The sequence below is a fragment of the Prionailurus viverrinus genome, chromosome A3 (genome assembly GCF_022837055.1).
Source record: "Prionailurus viverrinus isolate Anna chromosome A3, UM_Priviv_1.0, whole genome shotgun sequence".
Lineage (NCBI taxonomy): Eukaryota > Metazoa > Chordata > Mammalia > Carnivora > Felidae > Prionailurus > Prionailurus viverrinus.
In genome coordinates, this window is record NC_062563.1 from 100,201,337 (window position 1) to 100,226,644 (window position 25,308).

The window sequence follows — 25,308 nt, forward strand, 5'->3', positions numbered from 1 at the left end:
GATGTGCATGCACCATGTAAGGAGACAGTGAGAAAGCGGCCATCTGCAAGCCAAGGAGAGAGAAGAAAGCAAACCTGCCCATGTCTTGAATTTGCCCAGGTCTGGAACTGCGAGAAAATAAATTTCTGTTGTTTAAGCCACCCAGTCCGTGGTATGCAGCATTTTGTTATGGCAGCCAATAGAGTGGGGAAGTCCCAGTCCCAACTTTCATCTGTGGGAACCTCCCCTAACTTCCTGGCAAACATTTTCCAATCAGTTCCAGACATCATCTGATCTTAATTTCAGAACTGGCATTTTCCTCCATCCGTTATCACCGTCCCTTCAAGATGACCCTGTCCTTCAACATTTCCAGAAATCCTTTTTGAAGCATTAGTATTCAGCTCAGGAGCATTTATTGGGGAGCATGGCATGATAACAATAGAACTAGCTCAGAAAATACTACAGAGAGGTAATTAGCATGGTGCAGGGAAATTATAAAAAGAAACCAAAGTAGTTGAACCACTCCCCTGCACACAATACATCTCACCTACAAAATGCTTTCAGCTACTTGATCTCACAGATCCTCGTGACAGCTCAATTACTATCTCCATTTCTTAGACGAGGAAATTGAAGTTCAGAGAAGCCATGTGACTGTCCAAAGGCCCAGGGCTGGTAGGGAATGGTGCCAGTGCTTGGACCCAGGTCTCCTGACCCTATGTGCCATGTGAGGTGCTTCAGAAAAATGTCTTCACTTTCATTAGAGAAGAGGGGGGTTGCATGAAAGCACACATCCGCCACCATCCTTTCCAGAGGTGCAGTGACAGGAAGTTAAACCTTTCTTTCTACTTGCCGGTTATAAATTATTGCTCCTTCCCCAGTGAGCTTGTAATTGTCTCTTTATAAGGCTTGATTGGGGGAAGCTTAGTAATCTGGCTCCAAGCCAAAGAGCAACACATGGCATAAAGGAGACAGAAAAAGAATATGAATTCTGAAATGAGCAAATTAACCAGAAAGGAAATGGCAATTTTGCATATTCTTGAAAGAGGAAGATAAAAACTGTAGTATGCAAGAAGGGGCCAGTTTTCTGGAAATTATGCAAACTAAAAAGAAGTCAGAAATGAATGAAAATTGGTCAAAAACTACAAAGAAACAGTCAGAATTTATCCCACACAGACACTTGCACAGATTTTGTTTGAATTCATTTGCAGCATTGCTTATAGGTGTCCCTTCCATACACCCAGGCAAGAGGGGCTGGCACTCTAGACGACCCCCCCTGCACACACGAACACCATGCAGACCTGGGCACAGGCTTCCTCTGTATTCTGAAGGCAAAGGGTGACTATACCTCAACGCCAGAGAAGTTTCTAGGCTGTGTTGCTGCCAGCACCAACGATGAGATGCTTCTGAGTTTAGGGATGACTGGGGAGACAGAACCACTTACCTCAGCGCTTCTGTCACTCAAACCTTTTCTCTCACAGATTCTTATAAAACCAGGATTTCCAGTAGTACCAAGCGCCCATTTTCTCACTCCTTTTCCTGTTCCAGTCTGTGGCTCCAAAAGCTAGCGCCGAAATTCCGGTAGCTACAGGAATTACTCACAAATTAGCACAGTGTTCCCAACAAGTGCATTGTATGGCAGCTGAGAAATATTTCACAATTAGTAAATAGCTCATATTATTCTTATACCTGCACATACGTAGATAACATATATGAAGCAATATACAGATTCTCTATATTGTTCACAAGATAGACATTGAAGACACTTTAAATTTTATAAAATTTATTCATCACATTTAACTGCATAGCCAATAGTTTAATTAAATATTTTATTTTTAAATAATGCTGGTTTGGGGCTCCTGTCTTGTTCAGTCAGTAGAGCATCCAACTCTTGATCTCAGGGTCATGAGTTCAAGCCCCACATTGGGCATGGAGCCTACTTAAAATGAAATAAAATTAAAATAAAATAAAATAAAATAAAATAAAATAAAATAAAATAAAATAAAATAAAATAAAATAAAATAAAATAAAAAATAATGCTGGCTTACAATTTTGAAATTCATTAATAATTATTTGTACTTCACTTTCGAATACTAGATAATATTTTAAGAGAAAATATCGTTTAAAATATATATGAACATCTTAACATTTTAAAATTTAACTGATACTTTTAATGAAAACAGCCAATCTTCATTTCTCATGGATTCCCTATTGGAGAATTCACTTACTTGTTAAAATTCATTTGTAACCCCCAAATCAACATCCCGTGTGATAATACATTATCTTTTGTGAAAATAAAAGAATATGTGTGCGCACATATGTAATGCCAGCATCTCTGAAAGAGTGCACAAAAGACCAGTAGCAGGGATTGCTCCCAAGGAAGGAAATGGGAGATTTGGGGCTTGGGGGCGGGGAGAGAGATTTTCACCGTGTGCCCCAGTTTGCTCTACATAACAAATCATCCCCCAAAACTCAGTGGTTTAAAACGACATCCAGGTATGAGAGTCACGATTTCTGTTGGCTAGAAATCCGACAGCGCTTGACAGGGACGGCCGATCCCTGCTCCATGGCGTCCGCAGTCGTTACTCTTACACTGGCTCTATTTGATTCCACCAACATTTTAGGTTTCTTTCAAATCCGTGTCGTCCACTAGACTGTATGATCCTTAGGACAGGAACCACAGCTTACTCGTCTCTATATCACAGATACTCAGCACAGATACTCAGACAAATCTCGATGGACTTAATGAAGAAATAAGAATACATGTTCTTATTTTCTCTGTAATCCTTCTATTCATCATTTCCTAACCCCATGTGTGACCCATACCTCCTCATTATCTAATACCATGCCCTAGAGATGAAAAATTCACAACCTAAGGAACAAAGCCTCATTTGTTCTTAGGTATAATTTTCTCGCATCAGAGTGACTCTTCGAAGAGTTTTATCAACGTGGAACACTGGTGCCATAGGCTGAATGTTTGGGTCCTCATCTCCAAGATGATGGTATTAGGAGGTGGGCCTTTGGGAGGTGATCAGGTCATGAAGGTGGGGCCCTCATGAATGGGATTCATGTCCATATAAAAGAGACCCCAGAGAGCTGCCTTTCCCCTTCTACTAGGTGAGGACACAGTGATAAGATGGCCGTTTAGGAAGCAGGTAACACATCCTGACTAGACACTGAACCTGCCAGCAGCTTGGACTGTCGCACCTCCAGAATAGTGAGAGATAAATTTCTATTGTTTATAAGCTACTCAGTCTATAGCATTCTGTCATGTCAGCCCTCATGACTAAGACAAAAGGTGTAGACAATAAAGGATTGAACACATTAACAAGCACTGGTGCACAGAGCAAACTTCACGCACAGATCGGTGGCAGGCAAAATCCAGGACCTCAAGGCTTTCCACTGAGATCTATACCAAGCAGGGAGGGAAAAGAAAAAAGAAAAAAAAAAAACTTCTTTAGCATTTAAAAGAAAGAAAAACACAGAGGATAGATTATCCTGCCAAAAGAGACAAGTGGTATTATCTTAATAACTAACACCAAAATCCCACTGAGGAAGGAACTATCTTTGGGGAAATATTTCCATCAGTTGCATGGAGTAGAAACGGAGACCCAAAAATTTCCTTTCAGCAACAACCAGGGTAGCAAAGAACAAGTACACTGTTCCACTGGAAAGAAAGAAGGGACTTTGGTATTTCTCAATTGAAAGACTAAAGAGGAAGGAGGGAATCAGAAAATGGAAATGAGGAGACAGTGAGACAGTGTGAGTGACCAGCTAACTAGAAAAAGACCCCAATGTACCAAAAGGGCTTTCAGGATTCAGAATATATCAACAAAGGGGTGCCTAGGTGGCTCATTTGGCTGAGCATCTAACTTTGGCTCAGGTCATGATCCTGCGGTTCAGGGGTTCAAGCTCCGCGTCGGGCCCTGTGTTGACAGCTCAGAGCCTGGAGCCTGCTTTAGATTCTGTGTCTCCCTCTCTCTCTGCCCCTGCCCTGCTTGCTCTCTGTCTCTACCTCTCTCTCTCTTGAAAATAAATAAACATTTATATATATATATATATATATATATATATATATATACCATTTATATATAACATATATATATATACCATTAAAAATATAGGTTCGTCCCTCTCCTTCACCCACAAACCTTTGGTAAAAATTGTACTGCACAGACCAGCCTTATTTTTACAGTTGCTTTGAAGAAAGAAATGAAAGCCAAGGGCTGGCCCTGTTTGGATGGGATCACTGTGGAGACACAAAAATTCAGAGACCAGAAATAACCATAAGAAAATTCAGAGAAACCATGGGAAAGCATCAGACAGGAGTTGGAATCATTCTTATCTAGATCTTTTTCAGACACCAGAAGACATCTAGGTTAAACATAAAATTTCAGGAACATCTGAGAAGGAGATGTTCTAAATTCTCCTTAAATTCTCTCTAAAGGAGAATTTAGAAGTTAAAGAGATGATTTGAGAATAATGGACGCTAAGCCACTGATTGAAATTATCCCCCTACAGCAGAGTTTGAACTGCTGGACACAACCAGTTAGCGGATGATAAAATCAAGTTAGTAGGTCACAGTCATATTTTTAATGAAATAATAAAATAAAAAGGAATAGTTCGACACCAGTGGCCATTAGGGAAATGCAAATTAAAACCTTGATGAGGGGCACCTGGCTGGCTCAATCAGAAGAGCATGCGACTCTTGATCTTGGGGTCATGAGTTTGAGCCCCATGTTGGGTGCAGAGATTGCTTAAATAAATAAAACTTAAAAAGAAAAAACCTTGATGAAATAACTCCATGCCTATTAGAACAGCTAAAATTAAAAATAGTGGCAGTACCAAATACTGGTAAGAATGCTAAGAAACTGAATTTCCTATAAATTGTTAGTGGGAATATAAAATGATATCAGCACTCTGAAAGTTTCTAGGCTATTTCTCTTTCTTTCTTTCTTTCTTTCTTTCTTTCTTTCTTTCCTTAGAGAGAAAGAGAGAGCAGGGGAGAGGGGCTGAGGAAGAGGGGCAGAGGGAGACAGAGAGAGAATCCCAAGCAGGCTTCATCCTCAGCGCAGAGCCCAACACGGGACTTGATTCCACAACCCTGGGATCATGACCTGACCTGAAATCAAGAGTCTGATGCTCAACTGACTGAGCCATGCAGGCGCCTGAGCAATTTCTTACAAAACTAAAATGCACTTACCCTATGACCCAGCAAACACTTCCCTAGACATTATCCAAGAGAAATGAAAACTTATGTCCACACGCACCAAAAAATGTACACAAATGTTCACAGCAGTGTTATTTTTAATAGCTGAAAACTGCAAACAGCCAAATGGCCTTCAGTAAGTGGTACATTCATGCCACGGAATACCACTCAGAAATAATAAGGACTGAACTAGTGGTACATTCCACAACTTGAATGGATCCCAAGGGCCTCGTGCTCAGTGAGAAAAGCCAATCTCAAAAGACAAAATTTTAGAGACAGAGGACAGATTGTGTTTGCCAGGGGCTATGAGTCGGGGAAGAGTGGGGGTAGGTGACCCTATAAAGGTGTAGCACAAGGGATTTCCCTTTGTGGTGATGGAATACGTCTGTATCTGGATTGTAGTGGTTGTACAACTCTGTACGTGTGATAAAATTGCAGAGAAATACACACACACACACACACACTGCACATAATAAACTGGTGAAATCTAGAAAGGTCTGCAGATTGCACCATTGTCAGTTGCCTGGTTTTGATGCTGCACTATAGTCATACACGATGTTACCATTGAATACACAGGGGACCTCAGTTGTACCATCTTTGCAACTTTCCATGAGTCTATAATTATTTCCAAATGAAAATGCTTTAAAAAACGAAAATGAATACAACAGAGAAGCTTAGAATATATCACTCATAGTGAAAGTGAATATTGTTCTAGAGAACTTCTGTTTCATTTGTGTGCGCTCATGTGAATACCATATCACAGTGTGAAATGTACTTAATGCACTTCTTGGGGAGGGAGTCAGTCATCAAGGTCAAAAACAATTTGAAAACCGTTGCTTTATGGCAAGCTTGGAAGACTTAAAGACCTAAAGGGGCCAGGTAGAGCACGTGAGGAAGTAAAATCGGCCTGGCTCATGAAGACTGTCTCATCCTTCCCATATACCATAGTTCTTACTATGGCAGGCTTCCTAATGATATAAATATTCTTTACTTCCACAGACAAATAAGCTCTTTCTTAATTTTTTTAACTACATGGTACTCTTGATCTATCTGTTCTCCCCACTTTTGATAGTGAATGAGTTTGTCTCTTGCTGACTAACAAATTATTCCTAACCCTGGCAGCATAAAACAGCAAACACTTACTATCTCACAGTTTCTGGGAATGGCTTGGCTGGGAGGTTCTGGCTCAGGGTGTCCCAGAAAGTTACAGTCAAATTGTCACCCAGAGCTGCAGCCATCTGAAGACTCACCTGGGGCCAGAGGACTTGCTTCCAAACTCGCTTGTTGATCGCCTCAGCTCCTCACTGGCTGTTGGCCACAGACTGGCACTCCCTCACTTCGTGGTCCTCTCTGTAGAACTGCTCACAACATGGCAGCTGGCTTCCCCCAGAACGAGAGACCCAAGAGAAAGAAAGAGAAAGCCAGGCACCAAAATGGAAATTATAGTCTTTTATAACTCAACTTCAGTCTAACTCATAACTTAACTATCTCCTCTGCCGTATAACATTGGTCACACAGACCCATCCTGGTACAATAGAGGAGAGGACTTTACAAGGGTGGGAACAAAAGGCAGGATCACTGGGGACCATCTTAAAGGCTGACTTCCATAGAGAGAGGCCTGGGAACAAGAAATATTTCTCCACTGGGAGCAAAACACCTGTACAGATAGGATAAACGACAACTGACACTGGTCTCCATTCAGGGAAGACATTAGGGACTGGTAGAGAATCAGTAAAGTGAAGACAACATGCCCCATTTCAAGGGTGCAGCTGTTAATCACAATGCTGCCATGAGAAGATCTACATCTTAAAGTGGAAATCTTCCCATGTGAAATTTAATGCGACCAAACAAAATACATATGCCAGCGGGATCCAGACTGCTGGTTTGCAAACACCGCTGCAAGATCAAGGCAAAAGTGCCATGGGTAAGGGGCGCCTGGGTGGCTCAGTCGGTTAAGCGTCCGACTTCGGCTCAGGTCATGATCTCGCACTCCATGAGTTTGAGCCCCGCATCAGGCTCTGTGCTGACAGCTCAGAGCCTGGAGCCTGTTTCCGATTCTGTGTCTCCCTCTCTCTCTGACCTTCCCCCGTTCATGTTCTGTCTCTCTCTGTCTCAAAAATAAATAAACGTTTAAAAAAAAAAAGAGATTAAAACAAAAAGTGCCATGGGTAAGAGCTCAGGGTTCGGAATCAGCCAGACCTGGGTTCAAATTTCAACAACACTAATTACCTGCTGTGTGACGTTGCCCAAGTCAAAGATCCTCTGCTGTAAAGCAGAAATGATCAAAACAGGATTAAGTGAGATGATACCTGTAAAAGTCCTTAGCACAAGGCTTGGAACACGACAGCCACTCAATAATGTTAGTTGCCATCATCACTGCTATTCTAGCACCAGAAATGAAAACTGGAGCCATACTATTCGCACTTGCACTCTGGCTGTTAGCCACCTGGGTGAGCTAAGCAGCTGTCAAGCTTTATTTAGGGGTTCATCCACACATCTACAGAGCAGAACAATCTACAGAGCTGAACCTCAAAGGCCCACTTTACATTCTTCACAATTTTATCTCAGACAGGCCCTTAAATTCCATGACCTACAAAGAGAAACAGCCTTTTGATGGCATGGAAAATACAGAGATCACCTCCTGATTTCCTTGCTTCCCATACCTCCTTTGTGCGAGACTCGTGCAGCTATTCTCCAGGCTGGCAAAACTGGTACCCAAAAGGAGGATGTTTCACAACTGAAATAACAGCAAGAAAAGGACCAGAAAGGTCATGTAGGGAGAAGTAGATTTGCTTGACTGCGAGCCTACTCCAGCCCAAGGTCTGAACCATCTCTATAATAGTCCACATACTTGGCTAGCCACTTCTCATTGAATGCCTCCAATGACAGGGAACTCATCATCTCACTCAGAATAGCTTATTTCATCTTGATTAAGAATTTTATGTATCGTTCATTGGGGCGTCTGGGTGGCTCAGTCGGTTAAGCGTCCGACTTCGGCTCTAGTCATGATCTCACAGTTCGTGAGTTCCAGCCACCCATCGGGTTCTATGCTGACAGCTCAGAGCCTGGAGCCTGCTTCAGATTCTGTGTCTCCCTCTCTCTCTCTCTCTCTGCCCCTCCCCTGCTCACACTCTGTCTCCCCGTCTCTCTCAAAAATGAATAAACGTTAAAAAAAAATTTAAAAAAAAAAGAATTTTATGTATTGTTCAAAGAACACTGATTGAGCACTTAAGGTGTCAGGGCATTGCATTTGGTGCTGGGGATGCAGTAGTAAACCAGATAGATGAGGTCTTCAATTTCTTAGTATGGGGGAGAGACAACAAACAAAAAAGTGAATATATAACACATTTGGTAGAGATGGATTCTATGAAGAAAGATGAAACAAGGTAAAGGTCAAGAGAATGTCAGGGGTATTACTCTATATGGATGGTCAAGGAAAGTTCTCGGAGAGGAGGACAGTTAAACAACGTTCTAAGTGAAATAAGGTGCACAGTGTGAATACTTAGAGTAAAAACAGCATCTCACATGAGGATCCCAACAAGGGCAAAGGCCCTGAGGCAGAAGTGAATGTCTTCCTTGCAGTCAAGGGAAACCTGGACTGAACTCTTTCTTCTTATTCACACAGCCACAAAATTCACCTTCTTTTGAGAGGTAATCATATTAATCTGTCTGTCTGTATTTGTAGGGTTTGTGGTCAGACCAAGCAGGCCCCGCATCTGCCCCTATCAGGTCTAATCTCATCTTATTTTGTCTATATCTCCACTGGATCCAGCTTGCCTTAGTGTTTTGTTTTGTTTTAATGATCATTTATTTTTGAGAGAGGGGTGTGGAAGGGGAGAGGATGAGTGGGGGAGGGGGCAGAAAGAGAGGGAGACACAGAATCCAAAGCAGGCTCCAGGCTCTGAGTTGTCAGCATAAAGACACTGTGGGGCTCGAACTCGTGAACTATCAGAACATGACCTGAGCAGAAATCAACCGACTGAGCCACCCAGGTGTCCCTTGCCTTAGTGTTTACAGAGCTACATCCTTCCTAATATGATCAGCATTCTATCTATATCCCCATTCAAAGCCCGAATTAAAAAAAAAAAAAATTGTCAAATTGAACAGGCCTGAGGAATGTTGCCCCACAGCAAATCTCCAAAGGCTTTTCTCCACTGCCTTCCCCACCTCCTCACCCCGCAGTTGACAGTCATCAAGACTCCATTAGCTCCCTCTTATTAGCTCGACATTTTCCAAAGCATCCTTCTCAACAAAGAAAATGGAAATGTAATTGGAGTTGAGTGGTTCGGCTCTCTCAATACCATCTGTTAACAGTACACAATCTGTTCCAAGCAGCAGGCTGAAATGTTGTCAGACATAAATGACACCCAAGTCATAAGTAAATGCAAGGCATGAGCATGAGCTTGTTGATTGACTTAGAGCGATTCATTTACTACACTAGACTTGTAACTCAAGAGTCTCATCATCTTTGTATCTTCCACATCCAGAGAACACTGCTAGAAACTTCATGGATATTTGATAAATGACAACTGACTAAGTATATGTGTATTGCAGAAGATACTTAGGAAAAATCCCCAAATGGGACCTGAGACCCTGACACCACTAAGTTATGATTTTTCCATCTCACGGTACTGCTGCATAACAAAACATCCTGAAACTCAGTGATTTAAAACAACTACACATTTATTTTGCTCACAAAACTGTAATAATCTGGCCAGGGACAACTTGTGTTTGTTCCACTCAGCAATGGCTGGGGTAATTTAAAGCTTCAAGGCTCATCTGTTTGCCTGTTTAGTGGTTGATGCTAGCTGATGGCTCAGACCTCAGCTGGGGCTGTAGCTGGAATGCCTACAAGCAGCCTTTCCTTGTAGGTGCTTGGTTTTCTCAGAGTGCAGAGGTATCCTGAGAGAGAGTCGGGCCTTTTATATCTCCATGGACTTTTATGTCTTAGCCATAGAAGTTAAAAAGCATAACCCCTGCTACATTTCACTTGCTAGAAGAAAGTCATAAAGGACAATCTATTCTCAAGAAATGGTGGGAGTGGGGCCCCTGGGTGGCTCAGTCGGTTTTAAACATCTGACTCTCAGTCTCAGCTCAGGTCGTGATCGCACGGTTTGTGAGTCCAAGCCCTGGGTCAGGCTCCACGCTGACAGTGTGGAGCCTGCTTGGGATTCTCTCTCTCTCTCTCTCTCTCTCTCTCTCTCTCTCTCTCTGCCCCTCCCTTGCTTGCTCTCTTTGTCTCTCTCAAAATAAACTTAAAAAGTTTTAATAAAAATTAAAAAATTAAAATAAAAACACTACCCATGGGATTGAATGAAACTAATAGATTTGACGAGTGTTAAGCAACAAATGACAGAGGATACCCATTTTCTTAGAGATGGGCCACAGAGCTGAGAATAAAGAATATCTGCAAGTCCCTGTAGGCTCCTTTGTTTAGGTATCCTGTGTGCTTGATGTGTTTGAAACATGTGTTATAGCTGTATCTAGAAGGAATAGATCCCTTTGTTTTGAAAATAAAAATTGGAATTGGAGTTCACCCTGGGTCCAAACTGGGACAAATGCTCAGACCAAAGATGGGGTCCCATAAGATAACACCTAAATAATGCTCGCCATTGCATCTGAAAAGGAATCAAGTGCCCGTGAGACCCAATGAAGAGTTGATGTCTCAGGATGTCTGCATTTTTTCACGCTCAAGTTTGGCAGATCCTTTAATAGCGTATGCTCCAGGTCTGCCCAAACCTGCCTTCTTTTTCTCCTGGGTGCACAGCTTGACTACATTTCTCAGCCTCTCTTGCTGTTAGGTAAGACCATGTGACTAAGTCCTGCCAATGAGATGAGGGCAGAAATTATGGCAACTACCTCTAAGACTGGTCCATAAAAACTCCAGTGCAGTCTTGTATTTGTTTCCTCTTTTCCTATCTCCTGGATGCACGGAGTAAACTCCCAGGACCTGGAGGAGGGCAGAGTGACAAGAGAGAAGAAGCCTGAGTACCTGAGTCACTACATGGAGGTAAGCTGCCTGACCAGAAACATCAACGTATAGTGTTGCCACATGAGTGCAATATAAATTCTTATTGCTTTAAGCCACTATAGGGGCCATTTGCTACAGTTGTTTGCCTACCCTGACCACGAAGTTGGATTTTTATTCAGGAAATGCCCATGCCCCTCCCTCCCCCACCAAGGGCAGAATATAATTCTCCACTCCATTAACAGTGGGTTTGGCCAATGTGATGTTCACAGACATGAGGTAACATGATATGCTTTTACACGCACTTCTTCACTTCTACACTCTCTTGTGCTACAACCCTCTTGCTGCTCTGCCATCACCTTGAGAAGAATAAGCACCAGCTAGTTCCTGGTCCTGCAGACCTAGATTCAGCTGGCAACCTGCAACCAAGCCCAGCCTGGTCCAAACCAGCAGCAGCTGACTGACCTGTAGATGAACAAGCAAAAATAAATGATTAATATTTTAAGGCACTGGGTTTTGGGGTAGTTTGTTACACAGCATACTCTAGAGCTAGATGACTGATACACTAAGGAAGTATGAGTGTGGCAGTCTCACGGGGCTCCCCTATTAGGCTTCCACTTGATGCCTGTTCTATTAGCTCACTTAGGCTTTATGCTAAAGCTGTTTTCCAGATGAAGAAATGGAGGAGTAGGAAAGACCTGCCCAAGGCCACACAAGGGGTTTGGGATATCAAATTCATAAGCCTAAATGCTCTTCCTTCTCTTCCAAACACACTGAGGGAATGCAAGAAAAGCAGAGAAAATAGGGAAGACGTGGACAGAATTTAGATGTTTCCACCAAATCCCACGTTAACAGAGCTTGCTAATACTCCTTGGCACTTGAAAAAGGAAAGTTCTGCACAAATAAGACAACAACCAGCTTCCCCCCCCCCCCCCCGTGTTGTTAATTTATGGAACTTACTACCTAAACATCTTTAGATAATACCACTGAAAATAACAACTTTTCTAAGAAAGATTTGAACAATCGCATTATACCTCTCCTATAATGGGTTAATATGGAAAATAAGAACGTTTGTAGGGTATCTTCAAGGTTATCTTCAAGGAGGAAAACCACACCCTTGGACACAGTGTTCTTGGAGCCCCGGTGTGAGAAAGAATAGAGAGCCCTCTCGGACTGCCTGCTCTCACCACCGCCCTTCAGACAATGCTTACAAGCCTTTAAGGAACACCCGCCACCACTCCCGCGAGAGCCTCCCAGCTCAGGGAACGCAGACGACGACGAGAGGGCAACCGGCCCCCAATCCGAGCAAAGAGCAGTGGAAACCTGTTTCCCCCGTCTCTTCATCTCTAGGAACCCTCGGCTCAGATTCTTTTAGGGCGAGTCTATGCAAGGGTTCAGCCTCCCCAAGGAGAGGAAGAGGGGAGGTTGGGGGAGGGGGGAGGAGGGCAAAGGCATGAGACGTGGGAACTGCACAGGGACGGGGCGGGGGGGGGGGGGGGATCTCCTGCGAGCCGGGATGACTGCAGAGCCAGCGTGCAACGCTGCACATCCACACCTACAACTACATACTACACACACAACCCCACACACAACCACACACTCCTCCCCCAGCCGGCCCCCACGCCCATTATTTTGGAAGGGAGCAGCAGATTCCTGGGGAGGGGAGCGCAGCCCCGAACGGAAAGCAAGGGCCCAGCACCCGTCCCGGCAGCACCGACAGCTTCCACCGCGGGGTCACCGCGGGCTGGGGGCGCGGGGCGCTGGGGCCCCGGAGCAGGAAGTGCCGCGCCCAGCCCCCAAGGCAGCCCGGGCTGAGGGCGCGGCGGGGAAGCGAGCCGCCCGCGCTGCCCCCGCCCCTCGCCTATCAGCACCGCCCCCGCTGCGGCGGGTGAGGGGCGGGGCGGGGCGCGGCATATATAAGGCGAGGGGCGGGCGCCGCTCTTTTGTCTCTTGCTGCAGCAACGCGAGTGGGAGCACCAGTCGCCGGGCTCGAGGCGGAACTCCACGGTGAGCGCTGCCTTGGGCGGGGGCCCCATCCGGGTGGGGTCGAAGTGGGTGCACCTGGCCCGCGCGCCGCGGCCGCAACAGGCGCCCTTCCCCGACGGGACGCCCGTCCGGCGGACCACGCCCTGGGGCTAGGAGGGGGGTGCGGGCCGCGCCCAGATCCTCGGCCTGGGGCTGCCGGGAACGCCCCGGCAGAGTGCCACGTCGAGAGGCGTCGGCGGAGAGGCGGAGGGGACGCGGGCCCCGACCGCAGGCCAACCGCCTTGCTTTCCCCACTAGGATCGCTTTAAGAAAATGGCAGACAAGCCAGACATGGGGGAAATCGCCAGCTTCGATAAGGCCAAGCTGAAGAAAACGGAGACGCAGGAGAAGAACACCCTGCCGACCAAAGAGAGTGAGTGCACCCCCGCCTCCGGGTCTGAGGGCCCCCAGCCCGTTCCCCCCCCACCCCACCCCGCCCTTCCCGCGAACCCAGCCCCACCCCCACCTGGCCAAGGCGCCGGGTCCCGGCGGCCCCGGCCCCCTTTCTGTTCCACGAAGTGCACGTCTCCCCAGCCCCAAGCCTCTTTCTTAATCCCCAAACCTCGTGGGTACCTCGGCTGGGGGGTTGCAAGGTGTCCTCCGCCAGTGCCGCTTCCTGCTCTCCACAGCCATTGAGCAGGAGAAGCGGAGCGAAATTTCCTAAGAGCCTAAAGGATTCCCCACCCCCGTCATCTTCGAGACACCCTAGTCGTGGAGGAAGAAGAGCCACCTGCAAGATGGACACGAGCGACAAGCTGCACTGTGAACCCGGGCACTCCGTGCCGACGCCACCGGCCTGTGGGTCTCTGAGGGGACCCCCTCCAATCGGACTGCCAAATTCTCCGGTTTGCCCTGGGATATTATAGCAAATTATTTGTATGATTAATGAAAATAAAACACACCTCGTGGCATGGCTGGCGTGGTCTGAGTCTTCGTTGGGAATTTCGTGGGCAGTGTCGCTGCAGCACAGCCCCACGCACAGGAGTTGCTGCCGCAGAGCGGGAGGGGGTCGCAGAACGGGCCGGTTTGGAGGGACCATTTTAAATTTTGACTTTACCTTCTTCAGGGGATTTTGTGCGTTACTGTTAGCTGCTTAGCTCGTGCTTATAATGCAATCCATGTAAAAACTAACCTCACCTTGTCCTTTCTGGAAGCTGAGGAAATGCTTTCTCAGGGGAGCAGGATTTTTGATAAGCTTTTACCGTTCCCCTGTCTCCCTGGCCTCTTCACGGTTCTGATTCACACCCAGAGAGAGAACAGTGATTTAAAGTCTGAGAAGAGAAGGGGTAAGAGACTAAATCTGGAATGTTGGAAATTGGGTGAGGTCACAAACTCTCCAAGAGGCTTTCTTGGAACTTAAAAGAGGAGGCATTGGAAGGAAAACAAAGGCGGGATCCAGGGAAACCACAGCAGGAACATCGGAACTAGAGGAGCCTTAGGGGACAGTCTAGCTTTTTGTCTTTCAACCCTAGCGCTGAACCTTCCACAAAAGCTAGCCATTAGAGGGAGTGCTGGGCTGAGCAGCAGCAGGAAGGGTGGGCATGCTGAGGGAGGGCTGGGGCTGGCAGCAGAGCCCCACAGGGTCACACCCTCTAGACCCACGGGGAAGAGAGGGACCATCCCAGAGTGGGGTGGGGTGGGGGGATGGGGAGGCTGCAGGACATTCTGGAACAGAAGATCCTAGCTGATCATTTCAGGGGTGAAATCTAAAAAGGGAGATGAGGACACTTTAGTGATTTGTCCCACATTTTTGTCTGACCATAAGGGACTGGACACTGGGTGAGGGCAAGTAATCTCAATGAGGTGTGATCCCTGCCCACAGGAACTTAAACTCCTAGCGGGTGAGATGGGCAGCCACAGCAGACAAGGGCAGGAACACCTAGGCTGAGGGAGCTGCTGCCCATTTTGCACAAAGAAGTGACTTCTGACAGTGACACCTATGCTGTGGAGGGTAAGTGGGGGTGGGGGGGTAGGGAGGGTAGATAAGGAAACACCTTAGGAGGCCCCAGTGGGGAGGGGCCTTAGCAGAATATCTGCTGTGAGTCAGGCACTGTTTTCGGATTTTTAGTTCTCAGAAACTATTAAGGCAGTGTGATTATTATTCCATTTTACAGATGGGGAAGCTAAGTTTCAAAGAGACTAGGGATTTGCTAAAGCCACACAGCCAGTGAGTAGTGGAGCCAGAATTTGGGGCCAAAGCTGTGCTTTGGAGATTCTATAACCTAAGGTTCGGGACGTCTGTTGTGTCAAACATTTCATGAGATTTTATGAGCATTTGCTACTTGAGCATAATTGACCCTGTTAGGGTCTACCGCTGGAAGGTTAAAAGGGACCAGAAGAAATGACTACTGCCTTCAAGCAGTGACAGTACGCCTGCTGGTGAGAAGGGCCCTGGAGAAAAGGCAAGCTGGGTAGGGGGGAGAAATGTGCTGGGGCAGGAAAGGGCATGTAAGTGCCACTGCAGTTTTCAACAGGTCAGTCGAGGGAGGCCTCTGGATAAGACAAGTGCTTCCAGGAGGGGGAACACAAATGCAAGAGTGTTGGGTGATCTGAGGAAGAACAAGCTGGAGTGGAGGGAGCAAGCAGCAGGGAGATGAGGTGTGAAAAGGCAGGAGATGGAGGAGGCAGATTTGAAGTTACCTGCAACTGTTACAAGGTTGGTTGCTGAGGAGTTCCTCCTATCCCCAACCCCAAGCACCCTCCACCTCTGCACCTCCCTCCATAGGTGCCTCTCATGGGCATTAGGAATCCTGTCCTGGCAGCCATATCTAAGGCCTCTTTGGCCCCAACCTCCTCTCTGGGATGCAAATCACATGCTCCCTTCCTTTGGATCCCACAGATTCTCTGACCACAGTGAGCTCACCTGGAGAGCAGTTCCTGAGCCCCGTTTCCTGGGGCCCCCTTTCTCTCAGAAGATTCCCATGACTTTCTCACCTCTTCCCTGAGAAATCTATTCTGAGGTTGCAGGGTGCTGATGACAGCCCTGCTCTATCTAAGATTTAAGAAGTCACAAATCAAGGGGAGACTTAAGGCACTTTTGCTTTTCCACCCTCAGATAATGAGCTGATCGGATGTGGCCAGGGCGAAGTGGGGAAAAGAGATTGCGCATAGGGGAGGGGGGGTCTCTTAATCATTTCAGAAGTCTTAAGCACCGCATCAGTTTATAAGGTAAGCCTGCCTTCCACAACCCACTTGAGCCGCACACTGGCACACACATCTAGGTATTCAGAGGCCTGGATGTTAAGACAGACCCCAAAAGCCAAGTACTGGCAGGGAGGCCTAGCTTCCTAGGCCCCGCCTCTCTCGCAGTGATTGGTCCCCTGGGATCACTTGGAAATCACAATGGCCTCGGCGCCAGATCTGGGAGTTGGAGTGTGAAAGAACACTGAAGCACCCACGCCCCCTTCCCCCCTCTTTTCTGTCCCTTGCCACATGGGAATACTGACATCTTGGGAGGATTATAGTCAATTGCTGGTTTATACCCTTTTCCTCCGATCTAAGAATTCAGGGACCAATTACTAGTCCAATCACAAAATGACTGAGGTTTGCCCTGAAGCTAAGATAAAACTGCAACATTTGTTTTTCTTTTTTCTTTCAGAAAGATAACAGGTGTTCCAGGGAGAGGCGCAGAGGGAGAGCAAGAGAGAATAATCTTAAGCAGGCTCCACAGGTGAGGTGGGACTTGATCCCACAACTCTGGAATCATGACTTGAGCTGAAATCAAGAGTCAGATGCTCAACTGACTGAGCCGCTCAGGTACCCCAACAACATTTCTTTTTAAACCTACTTGAATTTCTAGTTTTGTTTTCTTATTTCATTCCTAAGACCAGTTTTAACAATTAGGCCTCAGGGCTTGGGCCTTTTCACTGTCTTAGGGTCAAACCAGACGGCTCAGGGATTCTTGCAAACGTCCCTCCACCTCCTATTCAACATGCATGCGCTGAATGCCTGCTCACCGTGCTGAGAAAACAGATGGAGGACACTTAGGGAGCACCTAGTCTAGATTAGAAGGAGGAGCCAAGCTCTCTTCCTCACACTTGCCAATCCCCCAGATGGCTTTCCCACCCTCTTTCCCCTCAGGCAAACACCTCCTCTCCTCAGACAATATCAGATGCTTCAGGTCCCATGCCTTTCCTCACCTTCTCCTGTCATTTCCCTGGAATAGAAAAAGCACTTCTGGGGCACCTGGGTGGCTCAGTCAGTTAAGCATCTGACTCTTGATTTCCACTCAAGTCATGATCTCACGGCTTGTGAGTTCAAGCCCTGCTTCAGGCTCAGTGCTGACGGTGCAGAGCCTCCTTGGGATTCTCTCTCCCTCTTTCTCTGCCATCCCCCACACCCCCCTCAAAAATAAATAAACTTTAAAAAAATGAGAAAAAACACTTCTGTGTTTCTTCTCTCTACCCTTACTACACTACTCACACCACACATAAAGGAAAAAATCGGTTTCTCCTTTACTACAACACTCTACACAGAGAATACTCTACTTCAGGTCACCAAATGTGTAGGTTTTCCCAATCAAGCAGTACTGTGATTCTCTGGACACTAGGTAGGTGTCCTAAAATTCAATTCATTGTGACACTATCCACCTGAAGTTAGTGCAGACCCTATAGGCGAAGAGCTCAGTCCCACAAGGCTGCCGCCCTACCCCCACTTCAGACACCAATCCCAAGTCCAGCCTGGCAACGTGCACCTACTAAAACTGAACACAAGAAACCCAATGACCCAGCAACTCCATTCCTACTTCTATATCCCGGAGAAATTAGTGCATGTGTCCACCAAAGGACATGTTCCTGGCAGCTTTATTCATATTAACCAAAGAGCAAAAACATTCCATATGTCTCTCAACAGAATGGATAGACAAATTTAATATATTCACACAGTTACTCATTCATTAAGTTACTCAACAATAAAAAGGAACCAAGTATTGATATCTAACAGCTTACAATTCCATTTAGATGAAATTCTAGAAAAGACAAAACTGCTTTCTGATAATATAAGCCAGCCAAACCTACCAGGGTGATGAAAATGTATACCTTGATCAGAGTCATAGTTACATGGGTGTGTACATGTGTAAAAAATCATCAAGATGCAAACTTATGATTAGCACTCATATGCATTTTACTGTATGTATATTTTATTTCAATGAAAAGATTCTTTTAATCCCATGAAGAGCTAAGAATTCCCAGCTTTTAAGGCCACATGCTATTAACTCAGAGGAAAGAGGTGAAGATTGTGTAAACAACCCCCCTTGAATATTTTCCCCACTTTGAGTGATCCTCCATTGGTTTTCTAATTAGTCAAATACTGGCCATGTACAAGGCCCTCCCAACCACCACTCCCTCTGATTAGTCCTCCTACATATCCCCGCCAAAGATGTTCTTTCTCCTCTCACCTCCTGTCCGTACCTCCCTACTGGTATCTGGACACATACATCACCTTCTTGGCTAGGCCAAATAGAGATGGAGTCTTATTAGTTGAAGCCAGCACATAATACACACTAGTTGGCACATAATAACATACTCAATAAACGCTTGTTGAATTGTAACTGAAATATCACCTGCCCTCACCTACTCCATCTTGGCCATGCTAAAGCCAGGCTACTACCAGGCCCCACCGCTGTTGTATTGTTGGTTCTACTGTGCATTGACAGAGCCCAAGCATGAGGGTATGGGAAAGTTACCATGGTTCAGGAAAGCCAAGCATCCTCGTTTTCCTCCCAGAGCCCAGTTCAGGATACAATCCTACTACAGTGAGGGGAAGTGCAGTTAATTCACAACTGAGGCTATTGATGGAAAGCTGTATGTTACCCAGATGGCAACTGTGGGTCTCAACCAGTTAAAAGATTTTAGATGTTGGATTGCTGATTTCTGTGATATGGAGGCTGTGTTCTTGGTCAGTTTAATTCAGCATGCATTTTTGAGTATCCAGTGGGTGCCTATCACTGTACGAAACCTATGGATGCTACAAAAGACATGAGCCAACCAACAATACAAAAGGCAGAATAGGGGCGTCTGGGCGACTCAGTCAGGGGAACATCTGACTCTTGATTTCAGCTCAGGTCATGATCCCAGGGTTGTGGTATCGAGCCCCGTGTCAGGCTCCAAGCTGTGGAGCCTGCTTGGGATTCTCTCTCTCTCCCTCTGCCCCTCTCCCCCACTCACATAAGGCACCCAGGGGTTCAGCATGATAGAAATTTGTGAGCGTGTTTTGTTTCAGTTTGGCTATCATAATGATTAGGGGACCCCACTGACAGTTCATAAACAGGAATCAGGAATACTAGACATCTGTCAATACTAGACAGTTCCACACATCAAAGATTTGTACTGTGCCCTACATGACTCTTTAAAGGGTCTTTATTGTTGTATAACCCAATTATAGAAAAATGCACAGATCATAAGTGTGTTACAGCTTGGTGAATCTCCACAAACTGAACACCCCCTAGTGCTGAGGATAGTCCTATACCTATCCTAACTTCTAACAGCACGTATACATTTTGCATACTTTTGAACTTTACATAAATGGACCCATGGCTTGTAAATGAATCACTACGCATTTGCAGAGCTGAACTATCTCTTCACAATTATGTGACTCCAGCAAAAACTAATTCTGCCCAAATTTATTATACATTGCATATTCCAAGAATGCAGCTAGCATATAACTGTAAATTGAGGGATGCTTTTTTGTTTCGTTTTGTTTTTTAACTCAGAGCTTCACCAAGAGTTCATGGCACCGATAGCGATACTTTTTCCTGGTTTTTGAATTGTTGATACAACACGATTGTGTCAGTGTTCCTCTGAAGCTGCTGGATTCCTGGTAACGCTATGTGTAGGTGCAAACACACATAAAGTGCAGATTGCTTCTTTAGGTGCAGAAATAGCTGCGCCAATATTTATTAGTCAGCTTGTGATAGGTTGTACCGCAGTAACAACCTCCAACAATTTCAGTGGCTCGCAACAACAAGCTGTATTTTTTATTCATATGTACATCAGGTGAAACCCGATGCACATGTCTTTAGTCTGAGTGCCAAAGGAGCAGACCCTGTCTGGAACATGCTCTGCTTATGGCAGAAGGAAAGAACGGCGGAGCCATATGATGGCTTTTCAAGCTCTGCCCGAGTGTGGCACTTCCATTCACATTACACTAGCCAAAGCAAATCATGAAGCAAGCCTGACATCACTTGGGTGAGGTGCTGCAAGCCACATGCTATCAGGTTGGCATGTATAATTCTGTGATGGAGAAGGCAGGAAATAATCAGGAGTCATGATAATACAATGTATCATATATACTGAAATGCATATGCATATTTTTTTGTAAATTATATTTCTTTATTTCACCTTTATATTCCAATAAGGGCTTATATTGCTTTGTTTTTAAAATATATGTGAGAGTAGATTATATTCTCTTTGATTTCCACTTCAGGAGAGAGGAGTGTTATGCTGCAGAAGGAGATGTTGGTTCTAAGGGATTGGGAATTAGTGGTCTGACCCAATCATGGTAATTTTATTACCTTTGCAATGATTGACTTAAGAATAGATACAGGTTGCGATCCTGACCAAGGAGATCCAAGAGGAAGCCTGTGGAGAGGGACTTCTGGGAAGTCCCTTCGGAGAATTCGCTCTTTAAGAAAAACATAAGAAAAAGCTACACACATCATTGTGTATGTTTTTGTGATCACATCATATGTGATATGTTTTTGAACCATGACAGTTATCTTGAACCCATGAAGGGAAAATGCAACACACTGAGAGTGGCAAAGTGGAAAAATAAAAAGAATCTGAGTACTTGAGCTCTTGAGCCACTAAGGTTTCTTGAAAGTGCCTTATCAGAAGCTCCTGTGTAGCTCAGTTGGTTGAGTGTCTGACTCTTGATTTCAGCTCAGGTCCTGATCGTGAGGTCATGAGATCAAGCCTCATGTCGGGCTCTGCTCTGGCAGCCAGGAGCCTGCTTGGGATTCTCTCTCTTTCCCTCCCTCTACCCCTCCCCTGTATGCTTTCTCTCTCTCTTTCAAAATAAATTTAAAAACTTTTTTTAAAAGTGTATTGGGGCACCTGGGTGGCTCAGGTGGTTAAGCATCCGACTCTTGGTTTTGGCTCAGGTCACGATCTCACAGTTTGTGAGTTCCAACCCTGCATCAGGCTCAGGGCCGACAGCGCAGAGCTTGCTTGGGATTCTCTGTCTCACCCTCACTCTGCGCCTCCCCTGCGCACGCGCTCTCTCTCTCAAAATAAATAAGTAAACATTTTTTAAAGTGTCTTATGTTTGAACACCTTGTGTGAAATAATGCATTTTTCTTATATGGAAGAAATCTGTAGTTGACTTTTCTTACTTGCAGCTGAAAGTATTCTACAATGATCATGTGGAATGGGAAGTCTGGGTGCAGAGATACTGGTTAGTAGGATATTGTAACCGTCCAGGCAAGAGGTAATGAGGACTTAAATTAGGGAAAGGTCTGTGTACATCCATGGTGCTATGCTGGTAAATGTTTAACAACCAGCTCTCGGTCAGGGTGGAGGGAGGTACGAGCTGTTTCGTAGCATTTGCTAATTTCTACGGTGTAAATATTGCCAATTTTAAGCTGTCAAGAGTTTGACAACTGGATCTTTGCAAGTTGGTGCCAGTTGGCTCTAGCACACCGCTGGCTGTGGGGTTAGAAAACCAGGGCAGATACAAAAGACTCCGCAGAAGGAGAACTAGTAAGACTTCAGATTATGCGAGCAATACGGAAGTTGTAATCTGACAGGCAAACAGAAATTTTACTTGTCTATGTGACTTCATTTCTGTGTTTCAGATTCCAGAGGGGAAGACCGAAGCATCCCACAACCAGGACACTTCCCAGAAAGTCCCTTAGGAGACACAGCACTGCTTTGGAGAGAGATTCTACAGCCCCCAAAGAAGTATTATAAATTAATTTTATGGCTAACACACTGTACAGAGAGCTCCATAAAATGGAGCTATGATAAAGCGGGTGTCTCTGGCACTGAGCCCAGGAAAAGGCAGGGTGAACATGCAAGACATCACAGTGTCTGAGAGCCCGTATAGGCAAAACCCTGGAGGCTGACGCTGGAGGGAGTCGGGGTGGAAGCACGTGGCAAGGAAAGCAGCGTTGGCCAGAATGAACACGCTAGTTAGGGCCAGCCAAAGTGGAGAAGCCATCGCTATTCATCAATCTATCGCTTTCTCTGCTTATTCAACCACAATTTAGTAACAGTCTGCTAAATACTGGGTCCTAGGCTAGGTAGTTGCTCAGGATACACAAAATGGATTCTCCCAGACCTCAGTTTGTCACAGGTAAGATAAACAGGTAACCTGGATTAACGGCAAAATACAGGATCATGGAATACTGTATTCTGATTTAAAACTAAATGTGCATCAAGCTTAATTTTTATCTCTGCAGTGAAATTCGGAAGACTAAGAGAGGGCCCTGTCGACTCAGCCCTGGCGTTATTCAGCATTTACTCTGAATTTCTGTAGTATTCATGTCTATTGCTGTAATGTTAAATCAATGTGTTTCATAAAAGTCAACAAGATCAGAAAGACTTGGCTATTAATTAGAAGATAAAAAAAACATTGGCCCTGGGGGGACTGGGGGTCTCAGTCAGTTAAGCATCTGACTCTTTTTTTTTTTTAATTTTGTTTTTTTCAACGTTTATTTATTTTTGGGACAGAGAGAGACAGAGCATGAACGGGCAAGGGGCAGAGAGAGAGGGAGACACAGAATCGGAAACAGGCTCCAGGCTCTGAGCCATCAGCCCAGAGCCTGACGCGGGGCTCGAACTCACGGACCTGCGAGATCGTGACCTGGCTGAAGTCGGACGCTTAACCGACTGCACCACCCAGGCGCCCCAAGCATCTGACTCTTGATTTCAGCTCAGGTCATGATCTCACAGTTCGTGAGTTCAAGCCCTGCCTCGGGCTCTGTACTGATGGCACAGAGCCTGCTGGGGATTCTCTTTCTCCTTCTCTTTGCCCCTCCTCTTCTTGTTCTCTCTCTATCTCTCAAAATAAATAGACACACTTAAAAATTTTTTTTAAAAAAATACAAAACACCATTGACCCCATGAATGCTATTTAAGGTTGTCAAGCACCCCCAAGTCATAGCTAAGAATTTTTCTCCATTGTAGAGAGATCCTATTCTCTAGGAAGGCAATTCTGCAGGAAAAAGCTCCCACTTTTGCATCAATGTAGCCCAAGACCTTCATCTCAGGCATGTGTAGCTAAAAAGAACCTGTTCTTTGAGTCACTGTTTTTATCCAAATGTTATCTCATGCCAAGCAGTCCCTTATTTTGTTTCCTGCTACTCAGATGCCAGGTTATTTGATCTGGCTTGTTCTTAGAAAAAAAATCAGTAGCGTATATAATGGTATCATGAACATTCTTCGTTTTTTTTGATTAAAAAAAAAAACTTATCCAACCTGTCTTAAGCAAAAAAAAAAAAAAAAAAAAAAAAGGATACATTTACTTATGTAAATGAGAGATCCAGGAAGTAGGTTTTACTTCAGGTGTGGCTGATGTCACAGGGACCTGGTTTCTCTCTCTCCATCTTTCAGTTCTGCATCTTCCTTCTGAGGCTGGCCTCCCCGCTCATGGTGACAATACAGCTGCTGCAGCTCAATACACTCCTCCCAGGTATGAGAACAGCAGAAAATAGAGACCGTCTATTTCTATTCTATCCAGTTCAAACAAAAAGGCTGGACCTAACTTTCACTAGCCAGAATTAGGTCAGGTGCCCCTCCCTGACCCAGTCACACTGGCCAGGACACAGGCTGGTTTAAACCTAGGTCTAACGCCATCCTTGTTGTTAGCAGATGGGTCAGCCTCACTGGAATCACAGGAACATTGAGTAGAGATGGAGTCTATTTCTTTTTTTTTTAACTGAAGTATAATTGACATATGACATTATATTAGTTTCAAGTGTAAAACAATAATGACTTGATATTTGCATACACTGTGAAATGAACACCACTAGACTTAGTCACCATCTGTCACCACACAAAGTTACAAAATTCGAGTGTATTTGTAAATGCAAATTCAGAACTATTATTAATAACAGGGTAAATGGGTATTAAGCACCAAAATTCATCGTTGTTCACCACTGTCATGTACTAAACTGATGTATAAAAGCTCCATATTAACCTCTTAACCCCTGGGGACTACATGAGTCTTCCCCTGGTGTAGACAGACTTGAACTGGTGGAGAAGACCTGACTTCTTTGTCATCATGGCTCTTATTCCCAATGCTCTTACCAAAATCCAGGGCTGAGGCAAGCGTCCTGAGATTAAAGACACACACACACACACACACACACACACACACACACCCCTACATACATACGTGTATGCACATGTAGAGAGAGAAAGAGATTTTTAAGGAATTGACTCACACAACTGTAGGGGCTAGCAAGACCAAAATCCATACAGCAGGTCAGCAGTCTGGAAACTCAAGCAGTTCTTCCATGTTACAATCTTAAGACAGAATTCCTTCCTATCCAGGAAGCTTCAATTTTGGCTCTTAAGGCCTTCAACTGATTGGGTGAGGCCCACCCATATTATGGATGGAGGGTAACCTCTTTCACTTCAAGTCAGTTGATTGCAAATGTTAATCACATACCAGATACCTTCACAGCAACAGGGTGTGTCTGGGCACCATGGTCTAGCACCATGGTGGGCCAAGTGGGCACCCACCAAACAACTGGGCACCATGGTCTAGCCAAGTTGATACATAAAATTAACCAGCACAGTGCTTCAGGTCGTTTGTGATGTCATCCTCCCAGGTACTTGATTCCAGCAAGCATGGTCTCCAGCAAGGAACACAGAATGCAGGAGTCCAGTTCCCACCCTGACCTACAGCCAGGAAATGACCTGAAAGAGAGAAACTATATGAGAGATGGTGGACCAGAAATCTGGGAGGAGCCTCAGCTCTGAGCATTGACTTCTGAGTCACTATCAGGCTTGGATTGCCTACTTCCAAACTTCTTCATGAGGAAGACGAAAAAACTTCTATAATATTTAAGTCACTGAATTTTAGGGGTGTTTCTGTTATGTGCAGCTGAGCTCAATTCTATATAAGACCAAACAAACAAACAAGCAAACCCTGAGAAAAATAAAGAAAACACAACTCATTTACAAAA

The 25,308-nt window shown here is 45.2% G+C and overlaps 2 protein-coding genes and 1 long non-coding RNA gene across 10 annotated transcripts; 2 read left to right on the forward strand and 1 right to left on the reverse strand.

Annotated features, from left to right (window-relative positions):
• Positions 1-1,469: 1,469 nt before the first annotated feature.
• LOC125162628 (formin-like protein 20) lies at positions 1,470-13,437 on the reverse strand. 8 transcript variants are annotated; one of them, XM_047853879.1, is made up of 6 exons: positions 12,853-13,437; positions 11,513-11,618; positions 11,045-11,135; positions 6,436-6,561; positions 3,338-3,385; positions 1,743-1,912 (listed from the first exon to the last, which is right to left on the reverse strand). In XM_047853879.1, the coding sequence occupies exons 1-4, from the start codon at positions 13,187-13,189 to the stop codon at positions 6,487-6,489; spliced, it is 609 nt and encodes a 202-aa protein (XP_047709835.1). In that variant the 5' UTR covers positions 13,190-13,437; the 3' UTR covers positions 1,743-1,912; positions 3,338-3,385; positions 6,436-6,486. The 8 variants fall into 8 exon arrangements, 6 of the variants coding, with proteins under 6 accessions (XP_047709836.1, XP_047709835.1, XP_047709837.1 ...); XM_047853883.1 differs by lacking the exon at positions 1,743-1,912 and adding an exon at positions 7,849-7,922 and having other exon boundaries at positions 1,940-3,385; XM_047853882.1 differs by lacking the exon at positions 1,743-1,912 and adding an exon at positions 7,849-7,922 and having other exon boundaries at positions 1,940-3,385; positions 6,436-6,565.
• Positions 13,139-14,089, forward strand: TMSB10 (thymosin beta 10). The gene is made up of 3 exons (XM_047853886.1): positions 13,139-13,160; positions 13,437-13,551; positions 13,808-14,089. Exons 2-3 carry the CDS (start codon positions 13,452-13,454, stop codon positions 13,840-13,842), a joined length of 135 nt encoding a protein of 44 aa, XP_047709842.1. The 5' UTR covers positions 13,139-13,160; positions 13,437-13,451; the 3' UTR covers positions 13,843-14,089.
• A 462-nt stretch (positions 14,090-14,551) lies between these two features.
• Positions 14,552-25,034, forward strand: LOC125162631 (uncharacterized). The gene is made up of 5 exons (XR_007151111.1): positions 14,552-14,713; positions 15,001-15,129; positions 21,970-22,075; positions 23,729-23,807; positions 24,952-25,034. It is a non-coding gene; the product is annotated as an uncharacterized LOC125162631 (long non-coding RNA).
• Positions 25,035-25,308: the final 274 nt, after the last annotated feature.